This window comes from Amblyomma mixtum, chromosome 1 (genome assembly GCF_055824585.1).
Source record: "Amblyomma mixtum isolate Tamu chromosome 1, ASM5582458v1, whole genome shotgun sequence".
NCBI classification, from domain to species: Eukaryota; Metazoa; Arthropoda; class Arachnida; order Ixodida; family Ixodidae; genus Amblyomma; species Amblyomma mixtum.
The window spans coordinates 249,795,152-249,814,062 of NC_143012.1; the positions used below are offsets into that span (position 1 = coordinate 249,795,152).

General features: G+C 45.2%; 1 protein-coding gene across 1 annotated transcript in view; it reads right to left on the reverse strand.

Moving 5' to 3' along the window:
- The window catches only part of LOC149371455 (uncharacterized), a 65,575-nt gene that overhangs the window by 18,993 nt on the left and 27,671 nt on the right, over nucleotides 1-18,911 (reverse strand). The window contains exons 7-14 of the mRNA XM_089580175.1: nucleotides 16,397-16,764; nucleotides 13,448-13,607; nucleotides 11,292-11,450; nucleotides 10,513-10,674; nucleotides 7,755-8,006; nucleotides 4,857-5,011; nucleotides 2,742-3,021; nucleotides 156-420 (exon numbers count right to left, since the gene is read on the reverse strand). Coding sequence (XP_089436301.1) covers nucleotides 156-420; nucleotides 2,742-3,021; nucleotides 4,857-5,011; nucleotides 7,755-8,006; nucleotides 10,513-10,674; nucleotides 11,292-11,450; nucleotides 13,448-13,607; nucleotides 16,397-16,764 — 1,801 coding nt within the window. The remainder of the gene's footprint in view (nucleotides 1-155; nucleotides 421-2,741; nucleotides 3,022-4,856; nucleotides 5,012-7,754; nucleotides 8,007-10,512; nucleotides 10,675-11,291; nucleotides 11,451-13,447; nucleotides 13,608-16,396; nucleotides 16,765-18,911) is intronic.

Genomic DNA, 18,911 nt, shown 5'->3' on the forward strand with positions numbered 1-18,911 from the left:
GACTGCGTCTCAGGGGTATAATAAATAAGCTAGCAAACAAATGGTTTATCATTACAGTAAACATTTTCAACAAGTTTCCTGCTGCGTTCTATCCACAGCAGATAAAAAGAATCGCAGTGAACAATGTGCTAATTGCAGTGCACAACCTAACTCACTTGGCAACTGTCTGAGTGTCGTAGCTTTCGTTGAACACGTAGAGGAGCAACCGGTTAGGGTCAGACACGGTGAACGCGTTGTCCTGAACGCGTTTCGTTCGCGGGTCCACGAACGCGTAAGAGAACACCGTGCCTTGTCCTTCGGTCTGCTTTGTCTTCATGTGGAAGGAGAGCGTGATAGCACGCAAGTGGCGCTTCACTCCGACCATGGCGAAGTTCGACACCGAGGCGCTGCGGAAGTCGAGCGTGAACTGCGAAGACAGAACTGAGAGGACCGGGATCGAACGCGAGTGAGTCGACGCCAGCCTGCTGACTGCACGAAGCACTGGCATGCTTTTAGAATGCTATACACGTAAAAAGCACCGTTTTTCAACTCGCCTCGATTCGACAGCTTCCAAAACGTTTCTGTGGCTCATCATAGGACACTCACTAGCTCACTTTCATCCCGGCCCAACACGACTGGAATCATCTTTCATAGTTAGCCGCATGTATCAGTGGTCCTGGACGTTTAAAAACAAATTTAATGACGCTGTTTGGACTGACTGCTCTCCTACATTGCTTTCTCACACCTTGACAGGCAGCCGCGATGACTTCGTCTTCGTTAACTTCTTTCCAAAAGTGTCCTTAAGTAATAATCATCAGCCTGACTGCGCCCACTGCAGGGCAAAGGCCTCTCCCATGTCTCTCCAATCAACCCAATCATTTTCCAGCTGCGGCCACCGTATCCCCGCAAACTTCTTTATCTCATCCGCCCACCAAACTTTCTGGCGCCCCTGCTACGCTTGCCTTCTCTTTTAATCCACTCCGTTACCCTTAAGTACCAGCGGTTATCTTCCCTTCGCATTACATGCCCTGCCCAAACCCATTTCTTCCTCCTGATTTTGACTAGGATGTCTTTACGTCTTTACTCGAGTTTTTCCCCTCACCCGCTCTGCCCGCTTCCGGTTTCAACGTTACATCTATCATTTTTCTTTTTGTACTGAGCTTCAGTTTGAATCTTGCTTTCTTTTCTTTGTTGCCTTTGATCATGCGCCACGTTCTCTCTTTCTGTAACGCTAAAGCCGTGAGCGTAAAATCAATAAACGAATAAGAAAGCCCGCGCCTAAAGAACAATCTACAGTCCAGACCTTTGCCTACCCAAGCCATATACCAATAATCGTCGGCGCCGCCGTTGTAGTGCTCGTACTGCAGATCAGAATTTCGAACGAGCTTTATTTTTAGGAACTACAATCATTCTAGGTGTCAACAGTTCAAACCAGCCAACAAGCCTACTACTCATAACCAACGGCTTTAACGCTACTTTATTAATTAATGAATAGATTGAATGGGACTTTACTGGGTAAGAAACGTGCTAGCGTTAGGGCAATCCAGCTCGATCACGCTGAGCGTCACTATGAGGAGGAGGCCATCAGGAAAGAAAAACCGCTTGCATTTTTGCAGTAGCCTCGTCCAGCAGCGCAAAAGGCAGTTTCACTAAGTGTTATATTCAACATATACATACGCTGCAAGCGCATTGTTATCAACATAACGTCACAACACGTTATCCCAGACGCTGCCAGTGCACCCATTCGCAAGTACGTTCAAGAGTCCACTAGATTATCGTCAACGATTTCATACTTTTCAAAAAGCTACTAAAGAACACTTTTATCGCACCGCTCTTTCCATTGCATGTGGTACTCTTTAGTCAAGCTCGGTGACCGTTTATGTACATGAAATGTGCATGGTCCTTCGTGGCTATTAAAAGTTCTTCCATGTTTTTTGAACACGCCTAGAGTTCGTTCACTTACAGACCAGCGCGTTTTAGGTTCAGATCGAGGCTTATGCTAGCTACTGGCAGGTCTGTGCTTGCGTCATATTGCCAGCAAATGTTCCGCAGTAGTAACGCCTTAGATAAACGTTAAAATCATGACAGTGTTTTTCATGTCTTGTCTAAAGCGATCTACGGCAGCCCATCATTTTCTACACAGAACATGATACGCACAGGCGCGCCCTGCTCGCATATCTGCCAAGGACATTGGCACCTTCACGATGCTGTAGCCGCCTCTGCGCCTTCCATGTAATACGCTTTCACGAGAAAGGGTCACACCCTGTTATCGACTCCGCACCAACTGTGACGCCATGCCGACATGTCTATACCAAGAATCCACCGGGTAACACCCCTTCCGAACTTCAGTTTTGCCATGGTGAGTATTGTCAAGCACTTTTTTGTTTGGTAGTGTGACCGCGCTTCCGTGATGGCCGTGAGGCACTGCAGCGCGAACCAAGGAGGTACAATGTGGATCTGGGCAGCGTAGTTCGCGTTGTGCTTCCTGCACGTCCAGGAAATGATATAAGCGCAGTAGCAGGGGTATATTTTGAAGTTTTTTTAGATGGCGAAGCCCTTCCGGGGCATCTAGACATCTACAGGTAATACGCTTCATTTTATGACACAGAGCCAGAGGGAAGGCCGCCATCTCTTATTGAAGACTAATCCCGCCAGCATCTTAATTATGTCACAACCAAAACGTTCGCGACACAGAACTATGCCCCGAATGATGACAGCCATAGCGTGTCACGTGGCCTGCTAAAAAGCCTACAGGTCATCACCTTTGTCGCAGGTTGTTCCCGTGTAGAGCCCGTGGCAGAGACACGTGTACGAGTTGACGCCATCGACGCACGTGCCGCCGTTCAGGCACGGCGCTGAGGCGCAGTCGTCCACGTCCCTCTCGCATCGGTCGCCTTCGAAACCCGGCGCGCAGGTGCACTGGAACGAGTCGCCCACCTTCCTGCAGGTGCCGTTGTTCTGGCATGGGTTGGGCAAGCACGCGTGCTCGACCACTTCGCAGGTTTTGCCCCGGAACCCCTTGGGACAGCAGCATCGGAAACCCTGCGACAAGTAAATGGCGGTGAGTAACGTGAACCTGGTATTCATTCTGCGCCCTTTTGTTGAAACGGCAAGGTTTGGGAAGTAAGTAGGCTTCGGAGCCTTTACGAGCAAGGTGACGAAGGTATATTAATGCGGCATCTTTAAGGGTCTTGTTCAGATGAAAAGTCGTCGCTGTAGTCGGCGGTGGCGGCGTGGGCGAAAAATCCCCACAGAAGCAACCTAGGCGGGCCAACCTAGGTCACGTGACCTTGTGACGTCATCCCAACCTGTCCACTGAATTTTGAGCAACCGTGAAAGGTGGCAGTTCACTTAATGATTGGTCGGGAGATGTCGCTAGAGAAGGGCAACATCGGTTTCAGAAGTCCCACTGGTCGTAGTACCTGCCATCGCAGGGCAATGGCGCTTTGCTTAACCGCTGCACCACTGCGTGCAGCTTAGTGTCGTCCCCTCCAGTTTTTTTTCTTTAGAGGTACATTTACACGGGCTACGCTGTAGAATGGAGAATGAGAGACCGCATATTGCAGGTACTGTCTTCTTCGTATTCATTCTCCTGCTCAATTGATATAGGTCACTCGTCTTTCGTATCAGAACCGGCATCTGGCATTTTTTATTTGTTATCAGCATTGACATCACAAGACACAGTGACCAGTGTAAAGATGCAAAAGAGCAAATCGAGAGAAAAAAGTAATTTTATAAGCACAGCGCAATCATTTTGTCGCGGTAGTTTAGGTAGGAAGCGGCCATACAAGCTTGTAACTAGGTTTTATTTGCGGCTTCAAGAGTGCATGGATTATATGCAGAACGAAAGATCAGAGCTATGCCAATCAATAAAACGAAAACACCGGCACAAAAAATCTACCTAAAAATTGCGAAGAAAAGATGAAAGGCACTCCGAAATATTTGGTTTACTAGCAAACTGTACGTCGTTGCACATAAATTTGAAGCGAGCCCGTCGCTGTTAGAATTTACGAAGGATCGCGAGTGAGCTACAAAAACAAGGCAAATATAGATTTGGCTTGTCTGAAAGGTGTAAAGTGCATCTGTAATATGACATTGCAATGAGATTCAAATTTGTTGAGCTATAAATTTGCAGTTGTTTTGCGCACCACCAGCAGTCTGCTAGGGGAAAAGAGTTGATTGATTGATTGATTGATTGATTGATTGATTGATTGATTGATTGATTGATTGATTGATTGATTGATCGATCGATTGATTGATTGATTGATTGATTGATTGATTGATTGATTGATTGATTGATTGATTGATTGATTGATTGATTGATTGATTGATTGATTGATTGATTGATTGATTGATTGATTGATTGATTGATTGATTGATTGATTGATTGATTGATTGATTGATTGATTGATTGATTGATTGATTGATTGATTGATTGATTGATTGATTGATTGATTGATTCGGCATTACTCTTAAATATTTTGGGTCACTGGCACAAAGTTATTCTAATTTAAATAAAAGATATTCGTGGCTTTGAAAAGAAGCCAGTTCTTTGAAGGGATAGGCTTTGATATTTTGCACATTATTAAGATTTTAAAATACTGGAGCCACCTGAATACATATTTTTATTTCATAGCGGAGCAGAGTGGTTTGAGGCACCACAAGTTGCAGGTCCTACTCATTCCACCCTCCTCATTTGTCTGCAGTTTCAAGTATAAGTAATTCATTTCATTTGCGTCCACCCGAACGTGCTCCACAATCTCTGCTAAGATTCATCCGAATCTCTCAGACTTGTGACTGGCAGGAAACGCGCGTTTCGCTTTCCTCTAAACGTAACGGCTGCAGAAATGAGGGGCTTTGAAAAGGGCTGTGCCCACCGTGATGCTTTCGAAGCAAGAGCCTCCGTTCAGGCAGGGCTTGGTGGTGCAGTTGTGGAACGTGGTCTCGCACAGCTTTCCCGTGAAACCCTCGGCACACTTGCAGGCAAACGAGTCCACGCCGTCGATACACGTAGCGCCGTTGTGACAAGGACCTGCAATTTCCGCAGTAACCAGCGCGTGGCAGTAGTTAAGCTGCTGCTGCTTCTAGCTCGTAGGCAAAGATGTGGACACGAGAAACACAAAAAAATGGCACAGTGAAAAAATAGGATGCGTCAGAACAGCACACCTGGAAAAACAGCGAAGCAACAAAATAGCACACTGAAAAAGCAGACGAGCAACAGAGGAGGTCAGGTTTTTGTGACTAGAACACACCCACAAGCGATTGTTAGCAGCATACAACACGCTTACGAAATGCTTCGTTCGTTTCACTTCTAGACGGTGCGTGACGCCAGATGTCCGCTACAACTCGCGGCACTGAACCTACTGTCTTAGAAACCGCCCCTTGTCTTTCTGTTTGTCAACCAGCTCCACTGTGTTTTCTAACGTATAAGCATGAATTAAGTGACTCGAATTTAACAGAGCTTTCATCTCCATAAATGCAAAAGGTAAAGCACTTCCCATGTGGTAGCGGTGATCACAGTTCGCGATTGTAACATTTGTCAACGCTTGTAATCCACGGACCGGCTTTTCTTCAGGATAATTTCAAAAACTCTCGGTCAGAAGAGAGCCGTCCGAACTCTAATACTGGCCTGAGATCTTACTTACGTCATGGTGTAAACCACTACAAATTGCAATGAAGCGTTACTTTAATGCTGCTGCTGTGCTTCGATGGAAGCCACCTGCAAGGCTTAATATTTTTTCAGCGAGAGTAAGCACTGCGCTGGCATGGCCTAACTCGAAAGTTCAGGGTTGTAACCGCAACTGCTATAGCCAGCCCCATCCGCAGGCCAGGTCGGTCCAGCAGTACCAGTTTATTGCCGTAACTGGGCCAGGTTCGGGCCTCTGTATATAATGACGGTCCCGGACGGTGCTCGACCTAGCGTGCTAAGCGGTTACATTACAGCATAACGATATAAAGTACCAGTTTTTCAGTGTGCGGACGTCTTTATGTAGTATCGGAAACGGATATATTGAATGCGAAAATAATTAAAACAAAGCAGAAAAGGCAGAACTTGCAAAAAAAAAATAACATACGCCATTCCCTCTTCGTGATCGTTTGTTGTCTTTTTAGAGAGGTAGCACTGCTTGGATCATTTTCCGATTGCGGCCGCACGTACGTACGTAGGGTTGGTCAATAGTTCCCACGCCATGGAGTCTGCTTTTAAGAAGTATGGTCGGGCACTTAAGAACTCTGTAAATCTACAAAGGTTATCAGAAGTGAGAAAGATGCTTCTCCTACACCGTACAGATGCGAGTGTATTGAACTTCGGGGGTGTCGAAACTGCGCCCCTGCATGGCTCAAAAGCCAACCCTGTGCATGGGAACTTTTGACCAACCCTGTATGTACTGTACCTAAAGCTTGCTTTGGAGCCAGCGGCCCACCTGCACATCGGGCTCTGGGCAACCTGCCAGGTGCGTGCACCTCGCAAGCCTTCACCTGGGTGAACGCCCTCTAGGTAAATGCCTTCAAGGTAAAAACCTTCAGGTCAAAGGCCTCTAGGGTAAAAGGCCTTATGGTAAAGACCTTTAGAACGAAAGCCTTCATGGTAGATGCTCTCCGATGAAAGGTCTTGAGGTACAAGGCCTTTACGAGAAAGGCGTTTTATGATAAAGTCTTTCAAGTCAAATGTCTTTACCACGTAAGGACTTTAAGTGCCCACCGTAACTAGTGCTACTGCACGATATCTTGCGCTCAGCAACGCTAGTCCGGCTCCTAATTTTTTTAGTTGTTCCTGCTTGCAAATCACTGAAGATGTAATAATTCATTTTTGTTTGCGCTATTTTTATTTTTCAGCACGAAACGCTGTGCGTTATAGTAGAAGCATGAGTACGCTTCCGTACTATAGCTAACAAAAAGAGAACGCTTGCCTTCATCACTCGAACGCTGCATCATACTGCGCTGCGCTATTTTTATCTTCGTGTTTTTTTTCTCCCTGGGCTCTTCGGTCCTCGTGCTATTGTTCCCGAGAGCTGTTTTGTCACTGTGCTGTTTTTACCCGTGCTGTTTCTTCCATGCATTGCTTCTCGCTTTACCGTTTGTTTGTTTTTTTTTGCACGTTTTTCTGACGGATGCTGTTGTTATGCGTTGTCCGTTCATGCCACCGCATGCCACCGGCTTCGTTCATGACTATTAATCAATGATGACGTATGCTCATGATGTAGTTGGGCATGTTGTCGTGCAGCGACACCATGTGCAAGACAAAAGGCTGGAACCAACGACACGTGCTCGGGCTGATGTCGCCACTGTATTGTTGACGTTGTTAGGCTCAGGCAGAGCTTCTTGATCTCATTACGGTTGCCAGTATCTCGTAACTTTGGTAACCTAAGTTCAGAAACATGACACGATTGTGACTCGAATACTCGTATTACGCCCAATGCCACACCATGCACGGCTCCTCAAAAACTCTCTGAAGCTTTTCAACAACTGTTTGTCGGGTAGAACTTCTAGGACGACCTGTTAGTTTCGTCGATCTAAGCAATGTCGCAGATCCCTCTGTGCGCTGATCTCTGCCTGCCCTCTATCAACGTTCTGACTGCAAAAAGGCTGCTAGACTTTTCGTCCTCTGCCAGCGCAAAGAAATGACGGTGTGCCTCAGCCGACCAACGCCGTTTACTAACAAGAACCTCATTCCCAAGCATCCCTCCCAGTGAAACAGGTCGCCCGAGCTGAAGAAGTCAGGAGCTCGACTTCAGAGTGCCCATGAATGCTCTGGAGGTGTTTACAGTTGCGCTCACCGGATGCGCAGTCGTCAATGTTGGTCTCGCAGGCAGAGCCTCCGTAGCCGGGAGGACAGAGGCAGGAGAACGAGTTGAGCCCGTCCACGCATGTGCCGCCGTTGAGGCACAGGCCCGGCTCGCAGTCGTGCACGTTCTCCTCGCAGTGAGTCCCGCGAAGTCCTACGGGACACTCGCACCGGTAGCCCAGCGGCTCGTCCACACAGGTCGAACCGTTGGCGCAGGGCTGCATCTTGCTGCAATAGCTCAGAGCTGGAAGTGGATGGGTCACGTTAGCGCAAGATGAATTGCGTCGAGTTCGCAGTGTTAGGTAGTTAGGCACTTTAAAAGCAATATACGGTCACAGAAAAGCAACCTGACAGCAAGTAGTCATTCATACACCAACCATTTTACCGACAACTGCTCTGTCCTCCTATACTCAAGCCACAGTCCTTCTCACACTTCACACCACGGAGCTCAAGAAGAAATTTATTGCAGAAAAACCTCTTACAAAATAGGTACGGTCGAGTGAACAGAACCTAAAGTTTTTTCAGCCGCTTTTAGGTAATATTCGGCGCATAACTGCCTGTGTCTCCTTTCGGGGCTCTGAAGGTTCTTGTTTTCATTAAAGAAAAAAGGGGGGAGGGGGGGGGGGGAGAAGCAGCGGGTGGAGTTTAGAACAGTTATCTGGCGCCTGAGAAGAAAAGCAAACTTCATAGTACAAATGGAACACATTATAGCTCAGCTAACTGGGGACGGCCTAACTGTTACAGCGGGTAAGCTTATTCTCAACATTAAAACTACCTTTTGAATACGTCTGCCAGGAGTGAGCATGTTTCCCGAGGTATACCGAGGACACTTTAAATGCTACCTAGTCGTTGATTATTTCAGCTGCTGCATATCATTCAAAAACGGGTTTTTGGGCGTGAACATTTAAGCACTTTTACTGTGGCTATGATAATGATGATGATGATTTTTGTGGAGCGAGGGCAACTGTGGCCAAAGAGCGCCACGGCTCAGGGTGTTTTCATCTAGTCAAGGTTGGCTCAAATACCCATTTCCCAAGTATTTCACTTCACCTCCAATGCAGCCCAGCACCAAGCCCAGAGAAAGCTTGTACCAGTGTATCACCGGTGGGTACCCGGCATGACCGGGGATCGAGCCCCGCGCTTCCAGCAAGAAAGGCGGATGCTCAACCCACTAGGCCACGGATTCTTATATAACAGGCTAAAGCCACTGAGAATGGAACTGTCATCGTTATGAACATGAGGCGAAAAAGAACAGCACTTGCCTACGCAGCCAGATTCAGTGACGGTGCCGACGCTGTATGTTCCCAGTCCGGGGTCACATTGAAGGCAGGTTGTTTGCTTCTCGTTGGGCTGGTACTGCCCGATGGGACACGGCTTACACGGGATGAGACCGTTCGGCGAGTAAGTGCCTCGGCTACAGGTTCCTGAAAGGTGGTATTTTCGAAGTAGAAGTAGAGCGAGTTGGTAAAGATCCACTGGAACAAAGAGCTCTAAAAAACACAAACTGAAGAAACGACAACACAGGACGAGCAATTCTAGAACAACTTTTATTCTCTCGCTAACCTTCATTACTTTAACAGCGACCTTAACCTTAGCGGTTGTCGCAAAGGCTTCTCATCCTTTATGGGCTTTTTTATTTCCACAATGGAAGCAGACATCTAAACTCTAGAAGTACAGGAATGAAGGAAATACTGTAAACTAAAAATCTCGACTAAAATTCCTTGCTTCTCATCCCGGTCGACCCAGAACACATTATAGAAACCAACGGACCACCCTGGAAGGTTTTTTTTTTTTTGTGTGTGTAATAAAGTTGTTTCCATCCTTCCAACAACTAATCCACCACATCACCCTCAGGCTGAAAAAGCGCCTACTTTCATAACTACAAGATGCCCGCATCATCCCGACGAACACATTGTTCATGTTAGTGTGGCCTGATTCATTTGGCGATCTTCGAATGCATCTGCTGAGAGCAAAACGGGTGCAGGATTCTTAACAATCGTTCTGTCCGTTCATGCAGCTAAAACGGGAGAGCACGGATAGACTCTTTGAAGCATGTGCAGTGTCATGCATCAGTGGTGTCATTTCAGGTAGGCAAAACATAGCGATTCCTTCACGCATTAATCGAAACTATTTTCGAATTTCCCGCCTTTTGCCATTGGCTGAAGCGACGCCGCGTCCTAGGTTTCAGCCAATAACGAAGATCGAACATGGCGCGTGGCGTCACTTCAGCCAGTGGCGGTGCGGGTAATGCAAAAATAACATATAATCGGTTACAGAATCTTTGTATTTTACCGGCACAGCAATGCTGCCACTATTATTTAATCGACCATCGCGCTGCCCCAGTTACGTTTTTATTCTTTTCTGTCAGGTTTCAATTATAAGGATAAGATATTCCCTGTACTTTCCACATCTGTGGTGCTTTCTTCGCATGATGTTTCCACAAAACCTCCTCAATGTGTAACGCATTTCAAAGGGAGCTACTGTGTTACCCTCTCATATGTTCACTGTACCGTAGTCGCTTGTGCTTTTCTCGTTGTTCTTTTTTTTATTAGCTAATCGTTTATAGGCTCTTCGTATCAGAAAAATCGCTTGTGAAAAAACAGAATCTGTTCAGACATTCTCCACGCATCCACTACGGAAAAGGAGGGGTAAACTTTAGGGGGAAAGATTTAGCTTCAATCACTGCATATGAGCACTCAGACACAGAGCACGTGATCAACAAGTTAAAGTGTCCTTATTACATCGCTTACCTTTGCAGGATGTCGAGGACTCAGCGCCCCAGTGCCCGGTTGACAGACCGGAAGAGCAGTTCTTGCAGGAAGTCTGACCGATTTCGTCCTGGTAAGAGTATGGGTCGCAAGCCATGCACGGCTCCTTGCCTGTCCTCGACCATGTCCCAGGCTGGCACAGTGCTGTTCGTTGGACCAAAACAGTGCCACGTATAATTCCAAGGTTACCTTATTCACTAGAAACTTACGTAACGTACTTTATTTTTATCGCCAAGTGCGAAAGGATGTCCAGAAAGGTAAACTTTGTGCGCAGTATGTGCAGCTGCAGCACAGGGGAATATCAACGGCGTATGCCTGATGCGCAAGTGTGTAGTTGTCCACAAACTGAACTTGAACACACGTGAAAAGCTCCTAGCGGCCGTGTGCTATGAACACATCCTGAACACTTCACGTTTTCTGCAGAAGGCAAACCTGTGGATACTATGAACGCAGCACTGTCACAAGAAAAATCTAAAAAAGAGCATTCGAATTGTGTTCGCATAGATTTTGCAAAAATGGACAATACACTCCAGCCACAGAGCCAGGAGGTGCTTAGATTTTCTGTCCGCTCCGTCGAGTCTTCCTGTGTGTTCAAGTTAAGCGGTGTAAGCTGTCGTGAACTGTAAGCGGTAAACGCGTGATGTAATCCCAGGTAGTGAACGGTGCTGGTTGCGTTAATTACTTTTTTTCACAGATGAAGTCTATGCAGCAGTAATATGCCCCTTCGCCGTCCCCACCAAGCCGCGAAAGCGAGCCTTTACCTCTGCACTCAAACACGGAGCTGGCCCGCTCCTCCAGGGTAGTCTTGTTGTCCGGGCAGGGGATGCACGATTCCGCAGCTTCCTGGTCGGAGTACATTCCCAAGGGGCAAGGCAGGCAGCTAGTTTCGTTATGGTAAAAGGTTCCGACCGGGCAGTTCACTGCAGCGAAGAAAAGCATTCATTTCAGGCTCTCCTACATCCACAGGCTCGCGGAGACTAACAGTTGAATTCTGAGGCCTAATGCCGTTATTCGGAACTTGGTGTTTTAGATCTCTGCTGCAAAAAAAAAAAAGAATCATTGTAGGCAACCCTCGCTGACGAAACATTCTTCTCCTATATCCTAAGCAATACAGGACAAAAAGTTCTATAGTAGTTAATTGTTTAAAAGTGCGTTGCCACAGCCATAATCTCCTTAAAGAGCAACGATTACTCTGTTAAAGACTAACTGCCAGGGGATCTCGTGTAAAGTTAGCCTCCCCTTGGAATAACCAATCGTAGTGTGCACAAGGTGGTGCACTTAAACCCATTTCAGCAGTTTCTGGCTCATAGTGTATGGGCACCTAAGTCTAGTGTTTTGACTCCTCTTGCAGGCCCCACTTTTCATGAACCGCACATATCGCCGTCGGCCTCGCCCGAAGTTCTCAGGCATGACATCGATCTGGTGAATTGGCGCGGAAACTTTTTACCGCAGAAAAATACGTACCTTATGTCTGAAAGAAAAATGATGGCAGCTGAAAAGTGAATCGCTAAGTCGCTTTGTTGCAGCACAAAACCAGCACCAAACGACGGTATAGGGCCGACACCCCTAATTGCCGGCTATTTGAGTTTTGGTATACCGCTGGTCATTATGGGCAGCGGACTGGATTTAAGAGAACGCAAGCGTCGCAGCGGCGGCAGAATATTTATTTACTTAGTTTGTCAGTCAGTCAGTCAGTCACTTAGTCACTCAGTCAGTCTGTCAGTCAGTTTAGTTTAGTTTAGTTAGTTAGTCACTCAGTCAGTCTGTCAGTCAGTTTAGTATAGTTAGTTAATTAGATAGTTGGTTAATTACTTACTTAATTAATTAATTAATTAATTTGTTTGTTTGATTGTTTGTTTGTTAATTGATTACTTAGTCAGTCAGTCAGTTAGTTAAATAGTTAGTTAGTTAGGTAGTTTGTTTGTTTGTTTGTTTGTTTGTTTGTTAGTTGGTTAGTTAGTTAGTTAGTTAGTTAGTTAGTTAGTTAGTTAGTTAGTTAGTTAGTTAGTTAGTTAGTTAGTTAGTTAGTTAGTTAGTTAGTTAGTTAGTTAGTTAGTTAGTTAGTTAGTTAGTTAGTTAGTTAGTTAGTTAGTTAGTTAGTTAGTTAGTTAGTTAGTTAGTTAGTTAGTTAGTTATACTATTGGCTAGCACAGGTCCATACAGGAGTTGGCTGATAAAAGTAAACCGGTATGCAAGCACAGAAATTCAACAAAAATAGCCATAACTATCTCAGTACAATGCAAAGGAAAAAAAACGACAAGAAGATCTGATGTCTTAAGTAGTTCAATTTCGTCTGTGAATACATCGGTGGATATGGTATTCTAAATGGCATGCGGCAGCGAATTGCGAAGTTCAGTGGGCAGTGGAACGAATGCATTACATTTTGAAGCAATGGGCCTAATAACAGTAAATGATTTAATCTGATGAAATGCTTGAAGGGTGGTTTCAGGCGTTCATTTCTGTCTGTGTTTATACGGTTGTGGTAGATAAGGAAGTTTGCGTGGATAAGATGACCCGCAACTGGCGCAGGATAGCGTTATATTGTAGAAATATGGAAGAGGCCATTAGAGAGTAGTGGGTGCAATCAGGCCGATCATGATCATGACCTAAAATTTGGAGAGGGCGCCAGAGTATCGCTCGAAATTAGCAGTTGATGATTTCATCTTGTTCGATTTTTCTCTTAAGTCCCACGATTGAGTATGAAAGTTCCGGATTCAGGGTATGCTAAGCATGTGTTCGGGTCCCGGTAAACAAAGCGCATGAGCCGAATTGTGCTTATCTGGTGACCTCCTTTAAGATAACAGTGAGAGCAGAGTTGTAGATGCAGTTACGGGCTTGATGATGCGATGAGCCCAGCCGCTGCTTTAAGCTCAGCACTCACCGCAGTGCAGTTCGTTGGACACCTATCCTCTTTCACAAGCAGCCTGTATCACGTGGTTCGTTTCCATCAAGGAAGCCCCGGGCAGTGCTTCTACAACGGTGCTGTTCACCACTTCGCTGAAGGCTGCTTCCAGGGCTCGGCTCATGGCTGTTGTGGCCGCTGAGCTCGGATGAACCTCGGTAGTGTTCTTGCAGTCCTAAGTTTAAAACAGAGCGCTTTCATGCGTGAGTTGAAAAACTGCGTGCTTATTAGAGCAGTTCACTTAGTTCAATTTTATGCAAATAAAGGGATAAAGGCATCGGTGATTAAAAGTATATAAATATGCATATTAGTTTTTCGCAGTTTCTCTCTGACTCAAAAGAAGCGATAAGGCGAATACTGGGTACCCAGGTCTGTATATGAGAACGAATTGTTCTGATTGGCTGTACTCTGTCTTCGCTGAATACGTGCTCAGTCATTCAGGATTCAAAATTTACGTGTTTCACCACTGGAAAAGGCTGAACTCTGCCGGAAGTGCCAAGCCACCATAAGTGTAAACAATAACAAGGCAACCTACAGCCGCAAAGAGAGGAGACAAAAAATATGTTTCAAGCTTCCGAAAGCTGCAATGGGCTCTCCAGCAGCATTACGCTTCGGCTCCGTTCCTTCACATAACATAGACTTCACAGTACAGTTACCGGTACACCTCCACGGTACATCTTTCTTCTACATTTATTTCACAGTGAGCCATCTGTACACTTCCCTTTCATGGTTCCTACGCAGTATATTTTCACAGTGCCACTATCATCGTCATTTCTTCGCCCATGCGAAAGGTGAGAAGTCCAGGACTTCGTTATCCACAGGATAAGTTTATCAAATTCTTGATACATCGCTGAAAGCAAAGGTACATGAGACGGATGGTTCGCCGGAACAAAAGGCAAGCTACACGATTCATTACTGTTGATCGACCCTCCAACTCAGAATCAAGCCAGAATGGTATACTGTCAATCTAAGTTAAGAATCACCGGCAAGAGCATGCATAGTTCTTCTCGATGATTACAGACTAACAACTTACATGCCCGTTATTGCTTCTACACTAATCCGCACAACTTTAAGATAATCTTTACTAGTTGACTGCTACCTCGAGGCCGTTTTATAGCTTATCAATTACGTTTGAAAGGCACTCCACTCTTTAAAATTTTCCCTGTTTGCTTCCAACATCACCCATTGAGCCTCAGATGTGGTATCCGTGACCACAATATCACACCCTGGGGGCCACGTGAGTTCCACTGCCACAGTCGACAAAACCATGCTGTGAGGACTTTATATTATTATCTATCTTTTCTTTCTTTATTTCATTTTCTCACAACAGAGAAAAAAGGAGCAGGAGCTAAAGGCTCATAGCCTGACAGAGGCTCCTGCCCCAGGTAACACAATTCGGCATTTCAGTGCACAAAGAAAAGATAGACAGGGAAACAGTTCTCAATTACAAAAACACATTTGAACATATAAATATTTCAACATATAAGAGTGAACATATAAATACGGAATTAGACAACACTTAGTAGAATTTAAGGGAAAAAAGAAACGCCAGATGCACATCTCGGCACTCTGCAAAACTCATGTAATTGCAAACACACGCACACATAGATTACAGACACTTTAGCACACCGTACTGTGATAATATATATACACCTTTATTACACCAAAAATTAATTAATACAAACAATGTCTTATTGAAGAAAAGAAATGGGTTTTTTTAACAAATACGATTTGACATATTTCTTAAACTCCGGTTTTTGGAAATTAATTTCTTAATTAATTAAGTTATTGCTCACCGTAAGTAGCCCCTGTTTTCCAAACTAGACCATCTCCCCTGCCTCCTTTAACTCATCCTCAGCCTTCTGATCAGCCAATCCTTCACTTCATCCACGTCCTATGCTTTGTTATCCAAGACAATGGATAAACCGACAAGCGTGTTTGCCTGTGGCTCCACTCAAGCCTGTCCTATTCCCGGAGTGATCTTGCGCATCACCCTCCGCAATCGCATCTTAATGTATAATACATCCGCAAAAACATACACAGTCTAATTTTATCCGCGTCCTATGCGCTGTTCCATATTTTGTACTGGCAGATCTTCATCTATAAATACTGTGCGTCCTCCTTCGCCGTTCCTCCTGCCTAACCCTCCGCCTCCAGTGCTTTGTGTCAGCCACCTCATCCGCAACGAAGAGTTCCTTGACTATCTCAAAGAGCATATTATGCATGCATAACCAATTCAAAGTGCAGCAGTTGTGTTTCTTCCACAAGCGGTGACACATTCTAAATATTCTAAGTTATCCAATTCCATATACACTACCCCTTACTTTTCCGTTGCTCATCAGGAACGACTACCATTGCATCCAAACTGCCCCCTTGGGGGAGACATTGTTCCTACAACTTCACACTGCTCACCGCTTTGGAAATGAAGGAAGGACACAGTCGCGTCACCGCCACTCCGTGTTCAACTCAATCACCGCGGGCGCAACATTCGCTTATCTGAGTGCCTTATCTGTACCACCATGTCGCAGACTGCAAATTGACTGTAATCGATGAGATTACAATTGTGGTGCTCATTAGCACTTAGCCATTCCTAACCTTACGATCCAAGTAGATATTGAGGAAGTCAGTCAGGATTTCGGTTTTCCTTCTTTTCTCTGCATACGCCACCCCCCTTAGCGCACGCAGGAGCACATTCCATCATCGGATACATCCCGTGACATCAAGGGTTAAGAGCCAGCATTAGAATGTACAAGCTCTCTGAACATAAAAATGGGCCTGTCTCTTCCTTCAGGCACAAAGCTTTCAGCCTGTTATAGCACGGCAACACGCTTGTATTTTTTTAATATATAGAACATTAATAAATCCAACATTAATACTTTTCACATTCCAACTCCTAACATTAATAACAAGGGCTACCGTGGACTAGAAATAAGTGCGTAAAATAACCTGAGACCTCATTCATACCTCGCAACTCTCGATGAGATCCGTCGCGTTGTAGTCAGTGTTCAGTGGAAGCGAAAAAGAAACGACGAATTCGAACTCATCTTCGCTCTCGTCCTCAGCTTGCCTCTTCGAGCGGTGTCCTGCTGTTCCCTGATGTGCTGCGGGTGCGCTGTTCTTCGACGCATTCTTTGATTTGCACTTAATGGCCAGGTTGTCCAGCTGGCAGCCGCGGCTGGGATCGCACATGCCTTTTATGTGACCAATTTTCTTGGTCAACTCGTCTCGGAACTTCTTCAAGAGCGCTTCTTTCCGTTCTTCACTCATCTGACAAGAGTTTGTCTTGAATTTGAAGTCGATGGTGAAGTTCGCACTTTCACTTTTAGACGATGCTGCAAAATTAAATATAATTAAATTGTAACACTGCCGTCTCCTTGCTTAATGCAAACTCTGCGGAAATTTTGGAAATGAAGCCTTGGCCCCATGCAACAGCCTGAACACTGTGGATGGCCTGATTTCCGCGCGGTGTACATTGTTTATTAGGGACTGGCAACTGAAAATTGCGACATTAAATTTATCTCTATCCACACACGCATAACTGCTGTATCTAAAGGCCAGAACCCGCCCCACGCAAAACAGACTACTAAACGATCAACCCGCACCACTACCGGATGTATACATACAAGTGGCGAATGTTTGAAGCCGAAACCATCGCCCCAATGAGACTGTTGAGGTAGGTGCTATGGCTCTGAGCTCAAACGAACGCAGAAAAATTGCTGCAGCTGTAATCTGTCCATCTTTGAGCAAAGCTGATAAAAATGTTTTTGGGAAAATACATAAAGGATAATTAGTCTGACTAAAACAAAATTGAGTCCAGCATACCCGCACAGTTCGGCCATGGTAATATGGGCTCCCGTCTCGAATATATGCTCCAAACTCCTCTGTCTTCTTTCTGCTTGCAACGATAAATAGCTTCCGGCTTGAATTGGAATGTGTAGCCTTCGTCGCAGTAGACGCTGCAGTGCTGGCTATTCTCCTCAGAGTCGCAGACAAGGCCACCGTTTGCAGGTGGAGGAATATAAGGGCATTTGTGAGCTGCAAGAGATCGTGACCAGTTGAACGGCAATTTCGGAAGCGCGATTAATTGCATCAAAAACGTCCTGCCACACGTATTTCTATTTTTCGGACTCCATGCATGATTTATGAATAGAGCCCTTCCTAATCAGGCAAATCTTTATTCATTTATTTATTCATTTATTATTTAAAATTTACTCATACATTTATTTAATATACTCCTGAAGGCCCTCAGTCGAGGCTATTACGTAAAGGGGACATCTACCCACAAGAATGCAGATATAGATAGGTTAGGTTAGCAGAATGAAGCAAAAAAAAGGAAGCAACTTCGAAAAACGTAGCGCGAAAAACAAGACACAGGTAAGGTGAAGCCAGGACACGAGGACAGGAAAAAAAACAAATAATTCTGAAAGCAATAAAAGTCAGTCTAAACGGCACCCATAAATTAACTGAAACACATCGTCACCAGACTAGAGCAAAAAAAGTGCATACGGGCAGTATGACTACTGCTGATGCAAGAAAAATAATAGTACAACTGAATGAAAAAAGTTGTGCAGGAAACGAGAAATTGTAGACAGATAATTGCGTTAAAAGGTCTTGAAACTTGTTTAAATGCCAGATTAGATTCCAGTCGACTGTAGTACGAGGCATGAACGACTTCGCAGAAACAGAAGCGTGGCATATGAGATGCGTTTAAGTTTGAACAGATGACCATGGCATGGAAAAAATGTTTCGGGTGAGGAAAAGAAATCGTCATGCAGCAAATGATGATGATAACTTTGAAGAGTGCCAAGCATGCTAGTTAGCGACTTCATGACAAGTTATTTAATTCGGTTTGGTTTGGTTTATGGGGTTTAACGTCCCAAAGCGACTGAGGCTATGAGAGACGCCGTAGTGGAGGGCTCCGGAAATTTCGACCACCTGGGGTTCTTTAACGTGCACTGACACCGCACAGTACACGGGCCTCGAATTTCTCCTCCAAAGAAATTCAACCGCCGCGGCCGGGATCGAACCCGCGTCTTTCGGGCCAGCAGCCGAGCACCATAGCCACTGAGCCACCGCGGCGGCCTATTTAATTCGGCTCGTGCCTTTAGTGTTGTGAAGGTAGCATAACGAGAATAATTGGTCAAAATGAAATTAACCGCTCGGTTTTGCAATACTTTCAACTCATCTATAATATATACTTGATCCTGGTCCCGGACAGCCGCAATTAAAGAAAAATTTTGAAAAAAAATTAAAAATCTGAATTATACAGTTTTTTGCGTGATAACGCGATTTGTGCCATAGTTTAAATGGTGATACAAGGCGCAAGAGTGGACAAGACGAACGAAGAACTAACACCAACAAGGCGCTTACTTCAGCTGTGGTTTATTGCACGAGCTCACCTTTTATAGCAAAGTGCTTTTCCTTGCACCTTGCTATAAACGGCTAACTCGAGCAATAAACCACACTTGCAGTAAGCGCC